Source organism: Nelumbo lutea, chromosome 6 (genome assembly GCF_056320005.1).
Source record: "Nelumbo lutea isolate HS-2025 chromosome 6, American lotus-T2T, whole genome shotgun sequence".
Classification (NCBI taxonomy): Eukaryota; Viridiplantae; Streptophyta; class Magnoliopsida; order Proteales; family Nelumbonaceae; genus Nelumbo; species Nelumbo lutea.
This window is the reverse complement of record NC_142689.1, coordinates 52,998,878-53,020,493: the sequence shown is the minus strand read 5'-3', so window position 1 is coordinate 53,020,493 and position 21,616 is coordinate 52,998,878. Positions and strand designations below refer to the sequence as shown.

The window sequence follows — 21,616 nt, the reverse complement described above, 5'->3', positions numbered from 1 at the left end:
TGCAAGCCAGACATCAGTCTGAACTAAATGCATTGACCCTTGGCATGAATAATTTCTCTTTCTCCACTAGCCACCACTTTAAGGCATCCAAAATAAAAGAATGTTCTAAAGTGACGGGCCATTAATAATCAAATCAGTGGTAGCAAATTTATATGGGATATTTGGGTAAGTTTGATCAAAATCCATAGGAATCTGAATCAAAATGGTCTATTCCCATAGTCTTAGCCTATTTGGTTCAGACAGGAATGACAATCGGAATTGGAATCGACTAGAATGAGATCTCATTCCCTCAAATGGGCCCAGGAATGCCATTCCGATTCTATACCCCAATTCCTAGCAACCAAACGGCCCTTCTTTTTCTTTGATTCTGCACCAATCTCCACATTTTCTGATATCTGAGAGAACTGCTAAAAATTAGAAACTGGTTACCGTAACATAATTTCATCCGTATAACAGTCAAGTGCACAACTTCATTTCTGCAATGCAATTGTATTCCCATGGGGGCTGAGGGAGGCAAAAGAAAAGGTCAGGGCTGGTCACGCTGCAGCAATTTTCCTTTTTTAACAGGGAAACACTTTCAAGTTGATATCTATGGAATGGAGACCCACAACCAGGGTTTACAATGCCAAGACGGTTGGTTCTCCTATTTAGGTTTAGCATAACCAGAACTGAACACTCTACAAATTGCCCAAGAGAACAGACCCCAAATAGTAAAATAAGGAAAATGAAACAAACATAAAGGAATATACTAGGCCTCTCACTCTCGCATACACACTAATCGAGCCAGCGGGTGACTCCATCTTCTTCACCTACAGCTGCGAGAATCTCAATTCGAACTTCTAGAACAGCCTGAATTTCATGACAAGGCAATTAGGAAATGGCAATATCAAGTCATTATTATAAGTGCAACTCTCAACCATAAAATATAAAGGCAGCTAAGGGGTAAATGAGAAGTAGATCTGTGTACAACATAGCAACAAGTAACAGAGTAGACATGCAACAAACCCATGCACTGTGAAAAGAAGATGGGGAGAAAATGACCGAAATATCCAATCTGAGGGCTGTAAGGGCCATATGGAGCCTTGCTCATTTATTATGTATTTTATTTATTTAGTTTTGACAATTAAGAGCCTTACTCTATTTTATCATCCTTCTAGCACATTCTTTTGATATTTGCTAACAATCATAAATAAAGGTCAAAGAGTTGTCAAGAGGAAACTGCAGCCTACTACAGAAACTAAACCAATACACATTCATGAAGAAAGCAGACCATAGAATACAAATGGAAGATAGAATGTATATGAGTAATTTAACTAATATATTCTACATTTTTTCTTTTACTTTCCAGTGTTTGGGGTTCAGTTGTAGGATGTTCTTTCTTCCAGTCCTTCGTATTTGCAATTTTGCATTTGAGTCACTGAAGTTGGTTGTTTAATGTCTAAGTAATAAGTTGTTCTATATGTTAGTGGTTAATGTGATGAGGGTAGTTTCTACAGCTGTCAAAGCATCAGACAGACCCTACCTAACCAAATCAAACTGATTATGTGGTCAGGGACTGCATTACATGACCCAATCCAATTATAATTAGGTCGGGATTGGTTTGGGTTGTTCCAAACCTATTATGACCCAAAGAAACTACACACACATAAAGAAATCCCTAGTCTAATACCTATTTTTTTTATGATAGACTTTGTAATATTATCATATTATGATATCTAAACGTGTCAACTTAACAAAATAAATAGGTTTCTTCTCAAATTACAGGTTATAAATATAGCTGTCAATTATAATCAGGTCTTGTCAGGTCAGAATCAATATTCCTGATTATTTAGAACTGGTGCTGCACATTTCCTTATTGGTTCAGTGCCAGGTCTATCTTGAATCCTGACCCAGACTGACCCAACTCATTGACACTTGACGGCACAGTAGTTCAGTCATTGAACTCACAAATAGAATTGGCTATTTGGGAAAGACTAAATTATATAGTTGCAAATGAAATTTTGATTTATTGCTGCTGCAAAGGCTTAGTTGTATCTATGGAACTTCCCCAAAATCCAACAGCAATTCCTAGAAAATCTTAAGAGTGATCCAGGTTATTTTCCTTGCATGCTTCCTGTGCTTGCCTCCTTTTGTGGCTGCTGTTTGTTAGTGACTGAAGTATGTCCATTGAAGAAAACCTTAGAATTCCATACTGAACACAATCACGTGGAATGTAAACCACATACCCTGATAACAAACCAAGAAAAGTATCACCAAACAAATCATCCTTACGAAAACACATATAATCATTAAAAAAAATTTGATTTCTCCCAGCCACTTTCTTCTACCAAGTCTCATACAGAATCTGTTTAGTCCTGTTATAATTCAATTGCCAACTTTAGTTTCCCAGATTTCTAACCAATTTCTCTTGAAATTTCAAATTTTCAAAACCCTAACTTCATCTTAAACCTGTTGGAATTAATCAAAAAACTCCATGTGAGCTTGTCTTACACCACCAGTCCCAAGCCCGAATAATCGAGGATTGTGTCAGATAGGTAGCTGGCATTATATCTTATGATCATGAATCCTGTTAGAATTGATCCAAAACTATGATACCGGGATAAATCTATGGGGGTGTTGGATACTTCAACTTTTAATGTAAATCATACCAATACCTTATCCAGCAGTGTTCTTGCCTTATCCAGGTAACATAGATCCAAAGCCCAATGAGATCCTAATTTCAATCCACCAAATCATCCTCAAGAAAATACCTAAAATCATTAGAAAATTTTGATATGACCAAGCCACTGCACGCCATTCAACCAAGCCACATACACATTCTGTTTAGACCTGTTTTAATTCAATTCCTAATTCTCATTTCCCTGATTCCTATCCACTTTTCTATTGACTGTATCATTAGACTTCATTCAAAGCTTAATCAGACCAATCATTGACTTTGTCAACTTCTCAAATTGCCTTCAGTACATTGTTCAAGCTGGAGCCAACACAAAACTACAGAAAACAATGAAAAAAATGTTGTATTTCAGTTAGGCTGTATTAGGATAAACAGAATTTGGGGAGAAACAGAAGTATTTACCTGGTTTCATAAATTTCCTAATTCCACCATTTTGAGTAGTGCCATGAGTTTTTTTCTTATGCGATCAGATCATAAGAGGAAGAAAGAGAAGAAGCATAGATAAGTGTAGTTGGGAGAAAGACATGAGAGAGAATAGATCCACAACTATTCTCCACTTCTACTAATTTGAGAGCATTACAGATCAAAAAGACATCATACCCTTTATACTTCCCAGTCTACAATAATAATATAAAACAATAGTCAAGACCTTTCATATCTCAACAGCATGGACTTATAAACCAGTAATTCTAAGCCTTCCAGTTCAGCTTTTTTGCAAGTTTTAAAATTTAGGGATGGACGGTCATTTATTTCAAGGACTTAGCTAGTCATACTTTGTCGTAGTTTTCTAAATTGTTAGAGTTTAGTATACAGCTTCATATTATTTGGAGGAAAAGCTGAAGATACTAAGATAGTTCAGACATGATCGATTCCTTGCTTGATTGAACTATTTCCGTAGTTGTAATGTAATCTACATATGATCTCTGCTGTGCTGTATGTAAACTGTCACAATAGCCCACTTCAGTGGAAGAGAAGCAAAATTCAGGATGGAATCTTACTTATGTCACCTAGATATCTCTCTAATACTCTAATACCTGAGAGAAGGAACGATAACTTCTACTGGATAGTTGTTGTCAATCGTCATTCACTTGGTAACATCAAAAAATAATCTTTTAATTGTATTTCCAGGAGTAATTAGGTGCAAGTCTTAATAACACTGGCTGTCAGAAATGTTTTTAATTCACAGAAGTTCATAGAAGCTCACAAACAGCATTCATGGGAACAATGAGAAATTGCTAAAAGGCTGGAAATTCACACAACTTGGGAAAATGATAGAATGATAACTGGTATACACTAAAACAGTAAAACTACTACCAAGTAAGTTCCAATAGTAGATGATAACAAAAGTCTTCCAGAAAGTTTCTTTTCTAATAACATTTAAGTGGCCTTTCAGTGAATTTCAATTTCTTGGGAGTCTAAAATCATGATCATATGAAACTAGTAAACATTAATATATGAAATCAAAAAACTATGTCGTCTACCTCTCAAAATAATTAATACTTAATTATGTAAATTTCCAGCCTTAAGAATGTAGAAGACAACATTATCAAGTACAAGTAAATCAGTAAAATAGATAGTGGCATGAAGGTACTTCTGTTTCTAACCTCACATTACATTAGTGTAACCAGTTCCAGTGAGATCTGTCTGCAATAAAATATTGCAGTAATAGGCAGAGATATAGGTGCATGAGGCCTACCAAATGTTGGAAGTAAAGATTTTCATTGAAGAAAAATCCATAATGATAGTGTACTTATAAATCTAAATAACCACAAATGTTGATGATGCATTATTCAATAAATAGGAAACCAGAGAGAGAGAGAGAGAGAGAGAGATCCTTACCAGTGGATTTCTACAGTTGACAAGCCTACAATCCTCCAATAAAGAACCTTCCAACATCCAACTCTCCCAAACATCAAAACTATGACTTGCAAACACAAATTCCATTCTTCTATTTATCTGTAGCAGAAGAAAGGAATTGCAGTTTCATCCTCAGGACATGAAAAATTCTATTGGTATAACCGAAAATAATATCAGACATCATACCATATGGTATCTTCAGAAAGGGACACTTTGAATGAAGCCCCGAAAGATACCAAAATCATCAAAAGCTCAAAACATGACCAATGATGGAAAATATTTATTGACAGTACGAAGAAATTATCAATCATTATACATGTCAATTGATTTTTCAATATTGACTGTTCAAATGCCACTTTTCTTTGATTTAAATTGTTAGGTTTCTCTATTACTTGGTCAAATAAAACAACCTACATATCATAATTCCAAGTCTATTCATTATAAAGCTGCAAGCATCACCAAAGTTTTCTGTTCATTGGTGTTTTTTTTTTCAATTTTAAAATGATTAATCTCAAAATCAACATGGGGTACCAGCTAGTTAATATATATAGCAACAACCAATGGACCTCTCTCTCACAACTTCAGGTTCAGTATGCAAATCCAACATAGAGGAAAAATACACGAGGAAGTTGGGGCTATGATATTGATCAAAAAGCAAGTTGGAGCTACAGGTTGGTACAACTTAGAAGCATAATTATTCTCGAATGATCTCAATCAGCACTTTAGCCCTCGTAATCACCAATCCTTGAATCAGATGATACTGCCTACTGTTCAAGAGCATACTCTATTAATAACATAGACTTAAATAGATGGTTGTTTTCCCTAGCAGAAACTTATGTCCCTTGCTGTTTAAAAAAAGTATCTCTTGACTAAAACATGCACATTCAGCAACTACAATGTGGACTGCATGATAGGAAATAATACTTAGCAGTCTTTTTGAACTTTACCATCAAGCGCAATTGAGGCCCTTAGTTACAGAAAAAATGCATGAATGCCTTATCATAAAAAAGTAATCTACTCAAAGCTTAATTTTCATCATGAACTTTGGAAATTGAAAATAGCTCAAGTGACCAACTTCTAGAAAAGTTTAGCCTCCATTTGGGAGTGCTTATTGGATAAATAAGTGCTTATTAATAACTGCTTATCCTATAAGCACTTATGAGTGTTTGGTGAAAAAGCGCTTCTTTCAAATGGGGGTAGTATAGGTATTTTGAAAATTATGCAGGGGGGCCAAGATGTGTCAGAAATGAAACAAGCATTCTTCAAAAAGCGCTTGAAAAAAAAACCAAAATTCTGAGCTTATTCAAATTTCGAAATGGACTTTTTTCCTGGAAAAGCGCATATTTGGACTTATTTCCCGAACACATATAAGTGCTTATTGGTGTGGTCCCAGCCTAAAATAACTGTTTTTTTTCCACGATAAGTGTTTAAAAATAAGCACTCTCAAACAGGGGTTTAAAAGATGTATTTTGGTTCAAGTCAAAGTGGTATCACATATGGATTCTTGACCTTAAAGTTGAAATTTCTGATCACTTTGGCTATAGGGAACAAATAGTTCTTCTCGGCAACTTGTTATAGAATCAATATTGTGAAGCATAATTTCCCTTCATGCACAACATGTGGAAGCCTTTTTTACCAGTCAATCATGGTGAAATCTTTGGTGGAAAAGGTAAGAGAACTTTTACACAAGCCTCATTGCAGGGTTCTGAAGTAGCTAATAATGAGAAACAATGGAAGTAATGAAACCTGTGACCTGCTAAAGATTTTGTGTAAGTGAAAAAAAAAAAAAAAAAAAAAAAAAACAGTAATTGCAGACTCAATCTGTAGTGGTGTCTATTTTAGTTGCTAACATATCTAATTGATCGCTTCCAATCTAAGGATTCAAAGGGGTAAACTACATCAATATTGTGCACAAGTTGTACTCATGGATATAACAACCTTACAAAAGGTCCTCCTAATGAAGGTTAAAGAAGGGCATTCTTTTATCTTCTAGGATTCAGCAACCTCATGATCATGGACAGTGTGAAAGGAACTTGGAAACTGCCTCACAATATTGGGGGGATCCACCACCATGCCAGAGAGTATCTTTCCACCTCATTAAAAGGGAAGCCTTGCATATTCTTTCCCATGTAATCTTTCATTTCTCATTGCATGTATGGAAAGGAAAAAAATAGGGAGGGGGAAGAAAAAGAGGAGCTCTACTGAGTTATTAGTGATTTCTTCAGAATGCAAGGTTAATTAAGTGCTTTCTCACACCAGAACCTGAACCACCTTCTTGAGAGAGTTTCTGAATGTTTCATTCAAGCAAATAATAGTTGTGCGCTCATAACTATGAGAAGTTAAGTACTTGAATTAATCAATCTAAGTTATCATTAAAAACTATAGAAAACCAATTGAGAATCAGAAAGTACCTGCAATAATTTTCCACCAGCAACGAAAGATCGCAATCCAATTGTATCCTGAAAAATAAAGATGCATCCATATACACAGTTATCCACCAAAATTATGTGTCACAATCTACAAAAAGAGAAGTTGTTCGTGCACCTTGCTTCTAAAGACAACAAGAAATTGTGCTGCAGGATCCCTTTTTGTCACATTAGACATGGTATCCAGGAACCACCCACCACCAGGGACTCTTTGTCTGGACACATAAAAAGCAGAACGATCTCGGGTATGCAATGCTATAACATATCCATCTTTTAATAGCTCACCGGACTTTCTGTTTAACATCATATTCAATTTTACATGCCGCTCAGAAGTTGATTCTTGTATAGATTCAACAGGATTTTTTCTAATCCTTGAATCTTCAGGGGAAGCAAAACGAGAGCTAGAACTTGGTACTTGATCCGTGCCACTCATAGCAGTATCATCTTCTCTCTGTGAAGCAGTATTACTTTCTCTGTCTAATGCAGAAGGGTCATCTGGCTTTTGTTGGGATTTATGACGGGCATGCCTCTTTTTCCCCTTCTTACCAGATCTGCTACGCCTTCCTTCAGAACGAGTGACAGTATGCTGGGACAAACCTGAAGGCCCTGAAATTTGAGGTTGGTTGTGGAATTCTTTAGATTGAAAACCCCTCCTTTTTTGGCGGTTTTCCGGACTTAATTGAATGTCATCTGTCATCTGCTCACCAACACTAATCTGCAAAGCACTCTCCCTGTCTTGCATCTCATACTGCCCATATTCATAACCTGATTCACTAATTTTATCATCCTCGTCAGATACAACATTCTTTGGAATAACCCCATCAAAGAAGAAAGTCTGCAATATAGAAATAGCTTTCTCTCTTATCTCCATCCATACTTCTTCACTATAATCTGCACTGCGGGGAAGTATCAATACATTGGGCATTTCTCGTACCTGAAGCACAAAACAACCAGAAAAATCAATCATACTTGTTAAATCAGTATCATTTCTTATTAAAACCCTATAATTCACACCAAATTGCTTCATTGGAGATTCAAACATTTCCCAGAATAATAAAATGTCAGAAATCATGGTTGGTCCCATGTTTGATGACTCAAATCCTTTAAATCCAACATTCATGTCGGTTGGTGGGATTTGAACCTAACAAGCTAGTAGAACCCAGACTTCTAAACCCAGTATTTACTATTTTTGTTGCCTTTTAATTTCCTTTAGGCTGTGTTTCATTGCAGTACAAATAAATTTTCACTGATGCAAATTTAAGATAGTACAAATGATTTGAGTGTAAATTCTGATTTATTTTTATTTCAAATTTTACCTTATTTTATTTGATTGCAATATAAATGAAATAAAATAAGACCTGAAACAGAACCGAGTAAAACCCGAAATAAAATTAGACCAGAATTTGCATTCTTTTCATTTGCACTCCAATACATTTGTACTAGTGCAAATAAGATTGCACTGCAACCAAATACAGCCTTAGTTTCAAATATCTTAAACTTATGATGCTCTTTTACCTCTAAAGTAATTTATTTGGACCATAAAAACCAAATCGATAAGTTTTGTGCTTTCTTCTTTTTTTCAATAAAAAACTACATAAAAGAAATAATAACTTCTTTAATACTTAGATGATTTTCATTTTTTTATAGATTAGATGAATTTCAATTCTTTCTTTCCTATTTTTCTTACTTCAAGTAAAGGATTAAATACGTGCAATATAAAGTAATGAAGATTTGTGATATTTCTAGTTTCGTGAATTTTTGGTCCATAATCACTTTTTCTCCTTCTATCGCAGTCTTATATTTATCTATTTTGGCTAAAAAATGCTACAGCTTGAAAGCTTCATTTTTATTAGCAATAGGAATTCATCACTGATAAAAATAGGATGAATATCAACAGACATGCTCTTTCATAACCTGTCAAGGACAGACAAAAAGGTAATATTGCAAAGAAAGAATTAATATTTGAGGTGTCTTTCAAATCAATAACCACTCTTCTATGATAGGTAAGAGCGTGATTTAATATTCACGCAATAAACAAAGTATGTAAGTAGTAGTCTAGTAGGTATGACTTTGCCTTTATTTTCTTTTCTTTTTTAAGGTTTCTATCAGACTATACCATATTCTAGAATCTAAAACATTCCCAGTCCCTTACAGGTCTTAAGATGTTGCATCTAAGAGGGTAAAAGAAAAAGTAAAAGAAATGCTAAGAAGAAATTGAATATATTTTCACATCAACCTCTGAGTCATGGCAAAGTTAACTCAAATGGCAATGAGTATGGTCTCGAATGGTTATTGATGTTTATAATCTAATTAACACTTTAAAAAATTGTTCCATTATTGTTTCTTGATGTAGTTTCTGGAACATGAACTCATTCAATTGTTTTGTACTTGATTCAAATACTAGACTTTTAACTTCAATGATGTCCTGTTTAGTTAAAAATATGTAGTTGCTTTATCTATCATAAACTCCAGAGTTACAGTTAAGTATATATAATTCAGATTTCATATGAATAAGATACTGAGAATCAAGTTAACTTTCACAGTTTGAGGGATGTGTAGAGTAGAACTGTAAACTACTTTATTGTTATATAAAGATATTTATGAAACTTGTGTAATTGAAAACTCCACTTTTCCTTTGATAACTTTTATGTTTTTTTATTTTCTTCATTAATTGAATCAAATATTAAAATTCAAGTGATTTAAGTCTCAATTTGAACCCCAGCCATGTGACTTCACAGTTCAGTTCATTTTTTATACTTTTGTTGCCTTCAATGTTAATTGAGATCTATTAAAAAAAGAAGATGTGCAATATAGTGAGAAACTCCGTATTCTTCACTCTTGTTCCAAGGAAAGCATGGAAAGAAGTTTGAACTCCATATTCATGGGAGCAAGCATGGCATGGTAAAAAGTTTGAACTCCGTATTCTTAACTCTTGTTCCAAAGAAAGGAGCAGTGAATCCAGGCATGTGGAAACATGCCACTGTGATGAGCTGGAGTCTATAATGTCTGAACCCAGTAGTCATGGAGGTGGTCGTGAATCTGGCAAGACTGCAAGAGATACTTGTGATCGACTTAGGGTCTTGAATAGAAGCCTGGTCGGTCATTTTGTGAACTCCAATCCTGGGTGGGTGCTGTTTGGTGTACAAGGAAGCCGTTTCAGGTTAGGAAGTAGAATGCCGGTTTCTTCCTCCTCACGTTCAAAATGAGATGGAGGCAAGTGATATTTTGAGGAAGGAACAAAACCAGGTATTATTTCCAGAGCTTAGAATCAAGTGATGGAACCCTATGATTGGTGCAACCAGAGATTTGGATTCTACAAGCTTGGTTTGGATAAACATCTTCAAGAATTCTTTTGCATATGTGGTGCTTCAAAACCTTTAAAGCAGTAGGGGATGTATGTGAGAGATTCAGATTTGTTGACTCTAGAACGATTTCTTGGAGTCTTGTTGCTACTTGTATTCTAGATGAAGTCGATGATATCCATCTGGTTCCATCTTCTCATTCTCTTTGATTTGTTGGAGAATGCTACGATTTAAGACTTGCCATAGAAAGTTTGTATCTGTTGATATGGGTAGAAAATCTAGATTTGAGATGGTAGGAACTGAGCAAGAATTCTCATTCGTTTGCTGGAAATGGTGGGAAGATGAACAGGCAGTTCAAAGAGGAGGGTTTGAGGTTGAAGACAAGGGCAATTGAGAATATCTGCTCTCCTGGGGGTCATTTCGATGGATTTCAATAAATGTGATGCCTGCACGTTTTCGAGAACTGATGAGAATTGTGGTCCATATGAATTTGGAATTTGATCGAGAAAAGTAATAAGTTGAAGCTCCTTTCATGAGGGAGAAGGTGGGGCGGGGGGAGAGTTTAATGTTGGGACTCATGGATAGCCAAAAGAAGGAGAGGGTGGCCAGGGTAAAGAAATGGAGAAATCTAAATGAGAGGGGGTTTGAGAAGGGAGGTGAGATGAAGTTTCAAATGGGGCCTATGCCTTGAATGTAAAAAGCAATAAGCATAGGACGTTGTTTAGATTGTCATGGCTAAAGGCTAATAGAAGGTTTCTTTGCCACTTCAAATGACATAAGAATAAGTCTGGGATTTCGAGAAGGATTTCAAGCAAGAAGCAAGAAGGTAAGGAAGAAAGCTGGGTTTGGGAGACTTCAAGTACAATTCAAAAGGAAAGAGGATTGTTTCAAACACTGGGTCGATGATTGCTGAAGGTCAGAACTTACAAAGTGATCTTGCTGCAGGTTGCACTCCTAATCCTTGGGGTTGAGTGGATGGTGACCTTGAGTTGGCCTCAGAAGTAGAGGAAGTCAACTTTGACTCTAACAAGAAGTCTGTCAAGGCTATAGGGGAAGGCTATAAGGAAGTGAGGGTTGGGTTGAGGAACGGGGAAGTTGTGACGGGAGACTGTTGGAAGAAGGCAAAGAAGGGATGTTGGTTGATACTGCGGGTTGCAGGGATTGCAACCAGTTAGAGAGATCAAATGATGATTATCTTAATTTTGAAGAAGTGGTAATTGGTAGGTTAGGGGTGGATCTAGGATGAAGGAAGAAGATCAATGTGAAGGCTGGAATGGTAATGGTCAACCAGAAACATCGAGGTTCAAGAAATTTCTAAATTCATGTTACTAAAGTCTTCTCTGGACTGGGAATTACAGCAATGAAAGGAAACAGTTTAAATGGTTGGCAAAGGATATTGAGATAAAATACAGCTGGATGAAGAGAACTGCAAATTTCTTTGCTGATGGACTACCTAAGCAAGGGGTGAATAGGGAATCTTTGTTCTGGGCTTATTTCTAATTCTGTTTCTTTTCTTTTCTCTGCTTGTGGGGGAGTTAAGACAGTTTACCTCCCTCTGTTTGTATGTAATCTTTTTTTTAATTGAAATTCAATGAAGCTTTTTGTTATTGATAAAAAAAAAATGTCCTCTTGACTGAAACTTTGGTTGGTGCGGGCAGGACCTACAAAGAATTTCGAAAAGGTGTAAAAGAGAAAAGGCGCAAAAAACGTTGGGCCAACCGTCAACGATGGAGGTGGGACTGGGTCTCAGATTCTTGTTAGATCCAAACCTCAGGTGGGGACCATCCACAAGATGAGGGGAATAATGCCGCAGGATCCAATTCTGTCAAGGATGTGTTGGTTTCTAACTCTGACAAAAAGGTGGAAAAGGCAAGAAGCTTGGACTTTTTTTTTTTTTTTTTTGGGGGTGGGGGGGGTGTGTGTGGAGGGGTTTGCTAGTAAAGCCTTTGAGTTTGAGAGGTTGAAGAAAGTGGTTAATGGGGGAGGGGGAGAGACGTGGAACGAAGAAGATGAAGGACAGGAGGAAGGCCTCGAGGAGGATTAAGGAAAGGGCTTTGTCAGTGTTTACGGGCTCCAGAAAAGGTGGAGATGTGTGGGAGTCTTTTGGTTCAGGGGCAAAAGGTGTTTTTGTTGTCCTTTATTTCAGTCTGTTGGATTTTGGATGTTTGAGGTCTAGTGTGTTGTTTGCTTTGATTTCAATGGGTGTTTTGACAGTCCAATGTCTGACTCTGTATTGGGTGGTTTCTTATCACCTTCCTATTGTGATCTTTCTTTTTTATGAATTTATTGTTACTTTTCAATATATATATAGATATAGTGAGGGCCCAAGAAATAAAGCCCAAAAAATACAAACAAAACTGAAGTTAAAGCACTACATGATTGCTACTTGTTGGTTGTGTCAAGGTTCAAAGTATCGACACAGGCTGATACACCAGCAAGATGGAAGAAAGTATACAAATGACCCAAGTCCCCAAGATAAGACATTCTTTCCCATCAAATCTTTGGCAAGACACTTGTTGCAAAAGAAAGCCATTTTAAGCAATAATTTAAAATATAGTAAAACATACATAAGAAGCACAAGGCAAGATGGAAGAAAGTATACAAATGACCCACTACAGGTAAAAATTCTTATGACCCAAGTAGCCAAGCCCTGAAGGCAAAGCCCACTACTTGTTACAACTAACACATCACATAGCCCCCAATCCCATAATCTACTACAGAATAGCAGCTCCATAATAGAGCTAGCTATATCCACTATTGAACTGGCAAGACTGTGACATACGAGGCCTTTACAACCATCTCAAGAAGACTGTCGTATTAGCTGCCAAAAACCTAACTTCCTGATTCATAAGGGTGGCCACGAGCTGAGTTTTTCACGAGCTATTCAAGCTCAGACCGTGAAAAGCTTGATTCAGCTCAGTGTAAACCGAACTTCGAGCCAAGCTCGAGCCCAATATATAGACTCGTTTGCTAATCAAGCCGAGCTTGATCCCATAAAGATCAGTTCGTGTAAAAATAAAAAATCTTATATATATAATATTTTTTATTTTATATATATAATAATAATTAGTTTTTGTAATTCTTAATTTTTTATTTTTATAAAACATTTGGCTCATAGTCAAGCTCAAGCTTATGAGCTTTTGACTCGAGCTCAAGTCTCTAACTTGAATCGAGCTCGAGCTCAAGCCTCATACTTTTTTGGTGAGACGAACTCAAATAGCTAGATATTCGGCTCGGTTCGAATCCACCCTTGTGATTCATCCACCCAATTACCACTGATGAGCTTTCTTTCCACCATCAAGCTAAGGAATCCCAAAGAAAATATCAACGTCAATCCCTGAAGCAGAAATAATTTTGTTATCTAAATTTGATAGCTTGGGTTGTCAACAAGGCTCTCCCCACATGACAGATAAGTTCACAGACTCCTTGTAACATTATCAGTGTTGGATGCATTGCTGGGTGAACTAATGTTTACACATAAAGAGCCCTATTGACAGCTACTGTGGACAGCCAAAGTTTTCTCTCTTGAAGCAATGCCAGCCCTGGTAGCCATAGCATGGCGAATCAGGCCTCAGTATGCAAGGAGTATATCTCTCAAGTATCTAAAAGCATTCCCAGTTTCCCACCCCAGGTTCTCCAAGAAGCACCCATCAAGTAACAAGAGAAAATTTTCCATCTACTGGAACTAAAAATACCATAGGTGCTTTTTATTTTCCTTATTTTCTTTGGGGGTAATTACATCCAATCATTATTCAAGTAAAGACCTGACACTATTTAAACAAACCAGGACTTAATTCACTGAAAGATTTTGATGTGAAACTAGATGTGTATCAGTGTTTTAAAAGCGAAAGGTGCAAAAAACAAAGCGCAAGGGCCATTTTGCACCCAAGGCGCAAGGTGCAAGGCAAGGCACATGCCTTTTTGAAGCAAGGCGAAAAATGCAAAAATGTTCTAAAAATTCAAAAAAAAAAATTAAAATAAATGTAAGTTATTAAAATATTAAATGCATTATTAATTAAAAATATAAACTTAAGTTTTAAAATAAATGCTTTAAAATTTTATTATTTAAAACTAAAATACATAAACATAACATGTACAACATATTTAAAATGAAAATTTAAAAATAAAATCAGGCATAACATATAACACATATTCAAGAGTGCAAGCTCTTACTCTATTTTTTTTCCCAATTGCATTACTTCAAATAGCTAATGTGATGTTAAACATTATGCATTCTTGATTGTATGAGCCACCTTTGTACCAAGCCCCTCAAGGCAAGCCCAGACAAGTCCATATTATGGTCTTAAATTCTTAATCCCTATAAAAAAAAAAAAGAAAGGTTGTATAACTTTAGTGTCTTTTAAAAATATCTTTTATTAGGACGAATGAGCAACATTAGCAAATATGGGGTTTTTGGAGCTTTGGCGAGAGAGCAAAGCGACTTGTTTGGGCTTGCCTCAAGGGGCTTGGTTGGGGGTCCAGGGGCTGGCCCAGCTGCTAAACACACATACACACAACACACACACAAAAGAAAAGAAAAGGAAAAAAAAAACAGAAAAAATGCACAGATTTTCAAATGGCACATGCATGGGCTGAAGCGCAAGGCACACCAGGACCCCAGGTACATGCCTAAGTGCACCAAGTGCGCGCCTTTTGAAAATACTCCACCTAACCTAGGCGAGGCACATACCCTAAAATGCACCCCACCTATGCGCCCGAGGTGCGCCTTTTAAATCACTGATGTGCATGGCAGTTAGGAGGAGTAAATAACCAGAACAAGGTCATCAAACCAAGAAGCATGGTAGGAGAGGTTCAACAAAAATGTAGACAGGAAACAAAAATGGAGCTAGACACAAACCTAGTTGGCAAAGCAATCATGCAACAAAGGGCACCTACAGTTGTATTCAAACAACAAATTCCTACATCCTAGATATCAAGTCATACCCTAAGGTTAATGCCCATACCCATGCTTCCATCCATTGTGGCCCTTCAGCACCATCCAGTGCACAGCCAGCAAGAGTTCCATCAATCAAAAGCTGCTTCAGAGCACAATCATCCAATAGTTGACTGCTCCCTGTATTCACAAGAAATGCCCCTGCAGCAAGAAAATCTTCTTTCTTTAGATACCAAATAAAAAAATCTGTTAATTAGATTTTCAAAAGAAAGTGCTTAAATTATCTTTTTATATCACAATATTAATATTATGGTCAATTTGGGAAGGAATACAAGAATTCTCAAAGATGAATCATATATCCAAATAGTGTTAGAGCACATTTCAACAAGAATGATGCATTGGGTAAGAATTGTAAGTTTGTTCAGCTCATCGTCAATGTAAGAATTTTAAGTTTGTTCAGCTCACCTTCAATGGATGATATACTTGGGAGATGGCAATACATGGCAAATTTTTCATCTCAAAGGAGTAGAATTACTATCTTGGACTTCTTCAGCATTTAACTTGAAATTAAATTTTGCTAGTTGCAGCATGGACAACATCTCAGGAGGGTCAGGTGTTGGAGTAGTCATTAGGAATCATCTTGGTGGCGTCTGGTAGCTTAAGGGGGCCAAAGATAGAGGAGATCCCTAAACTACAGAAATATAGTAATGGAAGGGGTGTTCTAAATATTCATTCTGTGGGTTAGGTGTTCTTAATATTTTGAAAATATAATAATAGAATAAACATCATTAAACTAAAATATTATTCTGTGGGTTTATGTACTAATTTCTTTTTATTATTTTCTTATTTGTTAGGGTTCAATCAACACACGTGTTGGTGCATGCTGTCTTGAACCCTAAATACTTAAAAACCTGAACCAATAAGTTAGGTAGAACTTAAAATTTTGCTCGATAAACACATTATTCTTTTCTTTTTTTTAACTTAAAAACAGGGACTCAGCCCCTATATTTTCTAAATTTTAATTTCTTTCTTCTATTTCTTCTCATGAATATGTTGATTTTCTATATTTGAATATGAAGCTCATACTTTTTTATGAAAATTATAGATACTTATTAGTGAACCTTGATTACTAATTGCTAAGGAACCTAGGGAACTACCTTAGGATTCATTTTTTTATTTAAAAAAAAAAAAAAAAAAAAACATCAACTAGGCCCTAGGCAACAAGGCGCCCCACTGTCGTCTAGCCTCACCTTGGCACCTTGAAAACTGACATTGGTACATATTTGGAATGAGCATGATTAATTCAATATTTTAAACTATTTTTTTATAGATAATTCAATACTTTAAACTTTCAAGAGACCACTTTGATAGCATAGATTATTGGATTGATTTAGTTGGATGGCCCAAACTCATTCAAATCCTAGTACATCACTTGGTTGATTGAGATCGATTTACCAATCTTAAGAGACAACTTTCATGGCCTAGACCTTTGGGTTAGTTTGACACATCAGTTAAATGACCTGAATTTGGTACAGCACTTGAATAAATGGACCATATATTTAGTTTCATCTACCATTCCATTTCCATGGCCTAGATTAGATGAGACTTTTGCACATCACTTGAATTTTCAAGACCAATTGGCCGGTATTGAGGCTCCATTTTAATGGTTTAGATCTTTGCTTAGAAGATCATGATTGAAATTTTTTTTTTTTATAACTGCAGAGCTCTAGACTTGGCTTCTATCTTTGTTTAGGTATAGTTTGGATATGCCAGCAGAAGTAAGCACAACCTTTAACCCTTCTTTCTTCTCTTGGCCCCATCATAAAAGAGGAAGGAAAATGTGGAGATGATCGTGAGCAGCATTGTTATAGACAGTCTGGGAAGAAAGGAATGCCAGAATCTTCCAAGAAAAAGGAAGAAGCAGTCAAGCCTTAAAGGACTGCATTATGTCCAGGTCATTACATTGGTTAAAGACTCTAGAATTATTTAACCATTTCACTTTTACTGATTGTTTGAAGGATTGGAAGTTGGTAGCAAGCTGTTCCTCCTACAAGGGAAGGGTAGTGACTAGCTGGGTCCCCCCTCCTCTTGGTTCTTTGAAGCTGAATTTTGATGGGAGTAGCCAGGGTAACCCAGGTCCCTCTGGGATGGGAGGTGTACTAAGGATTGAGGCTGAAGAGGTTGTCTTAATCTACTCTGGCCCTTTAGGAGTTGGGAACTCTATCCGAGCAGAACTGTTAGCTGCAATACAAGGAATACTTCTTGCAAAAGAAGTGGGCGTGGAGCAACTTCTGATTGAAGGAAACTCAAGACAGCGGTGGACTGGTTAAATAATCTGGAGGATGTCACTTGGGGCTACAAAAATGAGTTAAAGAAATTCAAATGGCTGACAAGAAATATGTCTATAACAGTACAATGGATTGGGAGATCAGCTAATGTTTCTGCTGATGTCTTGGCAAAACAAGGGATAAATAGGGAAACATTGTTCTGGGCACAATTGTAACTATTGTTTTAATTTCAACATTCATGTTTTCTCTGTTGTAGTTTGTGTATTTTCTATTTGGAGAGGCTGCTCATCGCACCTCTAAGGGGATTTTCTTGTATCTATTCACTATTTTAATGGAATTGATGTTATTTATCAAAAAATATATTTTTTTTATAATTTTAATTGGAAAGGTAAAATTGGAGTTTACCCTTTTTTCTCAATCTATGCATGTATTAATGCTTGATGCAATGGTAGAATCTCAGGCTGAAAAAGTAAGACGACAGTTTACAGTCTGAAAGTGACCACTTTGTGCAAAACATGTGTATGCACATACGTTTAAAGCTTTAGTTCATCAAATGGTTTATAAGAATACTATCAGTTCCTCTAAAACTCCTTACACTCTAGTACTTCTTATTTATGTGATTATACTCATTTATATGCGCTTCCTAGACAAGCATAATCTTCTTATGCATATTTGTGTAGTTTTCCTCATTTTAGTCCCATGTTTTCCTTATGTTGGAAACTAATGTTGTGTATGCCTCATGTTTTTGAGACTTATGTTGAGAACTCACATCACACCTACACTTTTCTAAACATTGCAACTGATCACCTTACCCAATGAGCTGTTAATCACGGCAGCCAGCCAGCTAAAGAACATTCCTTCTTTATTTGATACCTTGAAAAATAAATATGAAATTTACCAGGTTTAATATGCTTCAAGCATTCTGCATTGATAATTTGAACAGTTTCATTTGTTAGTGCACAATGAAGTGAAATAAGGTCACTTGCAGCAAGCAAATCATTGAGTGTATCCATTCTTCTGGCAGCTGGAGGAAATGTTATGGAAGGCCTGCCTGACTTCCCTGCTCCCTGCAAATAAGTGAATTCAGAAGAGAAGTTAAAGCAAAATAAGTAACACTTTAAAGAATAAAATTCAAGACCTGGCAATGTAAACTGCAATAATTTACATTATCAGGTTAAAAATCAATTCTGAACACAAAAAAAAATAAGAGTTTAGGTATTTAACCCTTATAGAAAAACATTTTTCATTAGAAACTGCAAGTAGTTTGACTCCTCATTTTGGTATTCTTTTTCTTTTCCCCATGGGAATTTTTAGATCCAGACCCTAATCAAAATCTGGAGAGAAAGATAAGCTTGACTTTCTAGATTGACAACTGAATTGGTTGATAGCAGCTTGTTAGATTATAGCTGAGAAAGGCCTAAAAAGCCTATCAAACGAACTTTCACCTAAAAGCTGATAATTGCAACAGAAAGATACCGTTGGTGTAAAGCATTGGAACGTAATATAACTAACTGAAAAATGCATCGCTTTCGCAGATGTGCTTCAGCTTATCTTATCATCAGCATGTATCTTCACTCCTCATACGAATGAAAACCAGAAGAAAATCAAGCAGGCATCATGTAATGACTTGGACTCAGAAGTTAATGTTGACATTCGGACAAGACCCGAGTAGTGAGCTTGAATTTGCAATATAAAGAATTTCTAGGTCACACTCCTCATACGCATGAAAACCAGCAGAATATCAAGCAGGCGTTATGTAATGAGTTGGACTCCGAAGTTAATATTGACATTCGGACTATGCCAAAATAATGAGCTTGAATTTGCAATATAAAGAATTTCTAGAGATCAAACTCATCTAAGGTCACACTGATCACTTGAACATTCACCCGACTTTCAACAACTCCAGATCTATTTATAGATGTATATAAAACGCTAAAACAGTTGCAGCATTATTCCCATTGTGCGTACCTCATGAACATCGAAATAGAGCACACTCATCTTAAACGCCAAGCTCCTGGTGGCCAACGACCTTGCTGACGCGGATCTACCCACAATCCCCAGAACGAGGCCTCGACAGCGTCGCATCCCGCGACAGAGCGGCTGGACTGAGCCGAGCCATCCGGAGGCAAAGAAAGCATGACGAGAAAGTAAGTGAGTACGACGAAGCAAGCCGAGGAAGAGAGCCATGACAGTGTCAGCAATCTCTTCGGCGCGCGAGGCATCGACGTGGACGAGGCGCAGGCCAAGATCTGAGGCGAGGCCGGAGTCGACGGAGCGGTCTGGGGAGCCAAGGCAGAGAATGAGTTGCCATGGCTGGAGGCGGCGTTGCGCGGCGCGTGGGAGGAAGGCAAGGGAGTGGAGGAGAATGGCAGCTGCGGCCTCGATCCGGCCGTCGGCAAGGCGGCTGAGACCGACGTGTTCGACGGTGGCAACGCCAACGAGGGTTTCCTGTTCGAAGCTGCAGTCCTCGAGACAGTTGAGAGAAATCACCAAGGGAAGTGGTGGTGAGGATGATTTTAAGCTGCCGCTACGGGGAGGCATTGATGTAGGGCTTCGTTTTGTAGAATCCATCACAAGTGACTCTCTCATCGTCTGTTCCTTTTCACTGATTACACTTTTTTTTATTCTTCCTCTCTGTTGATGCTAGAGCTGCTGCGGCTCTCGTACTTGGTATCTTCGCTTTCATTTTGTTATTTTCCTTTTGTTCTTTTTTTATTATACACACTTACACAGACTTCTCGTCTTTCATTTTCCCTCCTCTTCCCTTTGTGCCTGCTTTTCTCTCTCACGCACACCCTGTGTGACTGCGTCGGAATTAAGAAATCAAAATTACAATATACAAATGCTTTGGACGATCAATATCCCCTGACATCAATTTAATGACTATTTAATCCTCTCGTTGGATGGCAATCGTCGATCTGGGAATATAAAATATTCAAACAACGCGGACAATACACGATACACCATTATGGTAGATTTGATCCAGAAGTGCTTCCTTGAAAGACTTTTCGTGGGCCCCGTGGCAACAAAAAGATATCATCGTTGACCTTGATGGGGTGGTGAAGTGAGATGTGATACATCAGAGTGCATCCTAACAAAATATCCCCAACTGCCAACTGAAAATTTCCGGTGAAAATTTGGCGTACTCGTTACTGTTGGTGTTGGAGGACGAGGAACATCTCAACCGCCACCCATCCGATTGGCTATGACCACTGATGACTGACCCATTAATATATTATCATGTTTGGTAAGTGGTAAGTGGTAACTCAGTCTCCTTGGATGTTTATAATTGGGAATTGAGGATTGGTTTGGTAGTTTGGTAAGAGTTCAAATCAGCGCCCTACAAGACTGTCTAGTGCATTGGAAACATCGACGATGATAATATCTAAAATGATGATATTATTATCAGGAGATGTTCCTAATATACGACAGGATGTGACGTGGGACATTGTGAGGGCAGTTTTATGGGGGCTGATTGGGTCTATTTGGTAAAGAGGAGTTAAGGAGGGCTACCAGCCTATCACTCATGACTCATCTTATACATTTGGGGTTGTTTAGGGTAAAATAAATTTTTTGACAATTATATAAACCTTTTCTGACCTTTATAGTTTCATTTTAGCAAAAACCTTCCTTCTATTTTTTAAAAAATCGACATATTCCTCCCTTTCTCTTAATGATCATGACAAAAAACGTTAAATTGAAGACCATTTTTTTCAAAATACTTAATTTACCCTTTCAAAGGATTTCGCTTAGGTGGGTTCTCTATTTTCATTTTAACGCATAGTGGTCTTACCGGTATTTAGTGTTTTTGTAGATTTTTAAATGAGTACTCGACTATCCTGCAACTATCCGATTTGAGGATTGAGGATAATTGCAGAGTAGGGTAAATTTGAAATTTTGTGGGATAAGAAGAGTGGTTTGTTACAAATCTGTGTTCATTTGATGAAAAAGAAGTAGGAGAAAGAAAAAAGAAGAGAGAGAGTGGTTTAATACAAATTTTATGTTCATTCTCTGAGAAAGAATCGGCGATGAGCTTCAAAAACCAATGTTGTTTGGTTTGACAAATAGAGAGAAAAGGGAAAGCTTCAAGTTAGCAACATTTTTATTAGCAAGGGCAGATTCAGGTTAGCAAGGGCAGAACTCATCAAATGGGTGATGGCATATTGATCTGTCAA

The 21,616-nt window shown here is 37.0% G+C and overlaps 1 protein-coding gene across 1 annotated transcript; it reads right to left on the bottom strand.

The window, feature by feature from the left end:
- Nucleotides 1-408: 408 nt before the first annotated feature.
- On the bottom strand, nt 409-20,252 carry AN (NAD(P)-binding Rossmann-fold superfamily protein). Its single transcript, XM_088949907.1, has 7 exons — nt 19,410-20,252; nt 18,340-18,508; nt 15,224-15,354; nt 7,076-7,891; nt 6,943-6,990; nt 4,514-4,630; nt 409-849 (listed from the first exon to the last, which is right to left on the bottom strand). Exons 1-7 carry the CDS (start codon nt 20,028-20,030, stop codon nt 775-777), a joined length of 1,977 nt encoding a protein of 658 aa, XP_088806033.1. The 5' UTR covers nt 20,031-20,252; the 3' UTR covers nt 409-774.
- Nucleotides 20,253-21,616: the final 1,364 nt, after the last annotated feature.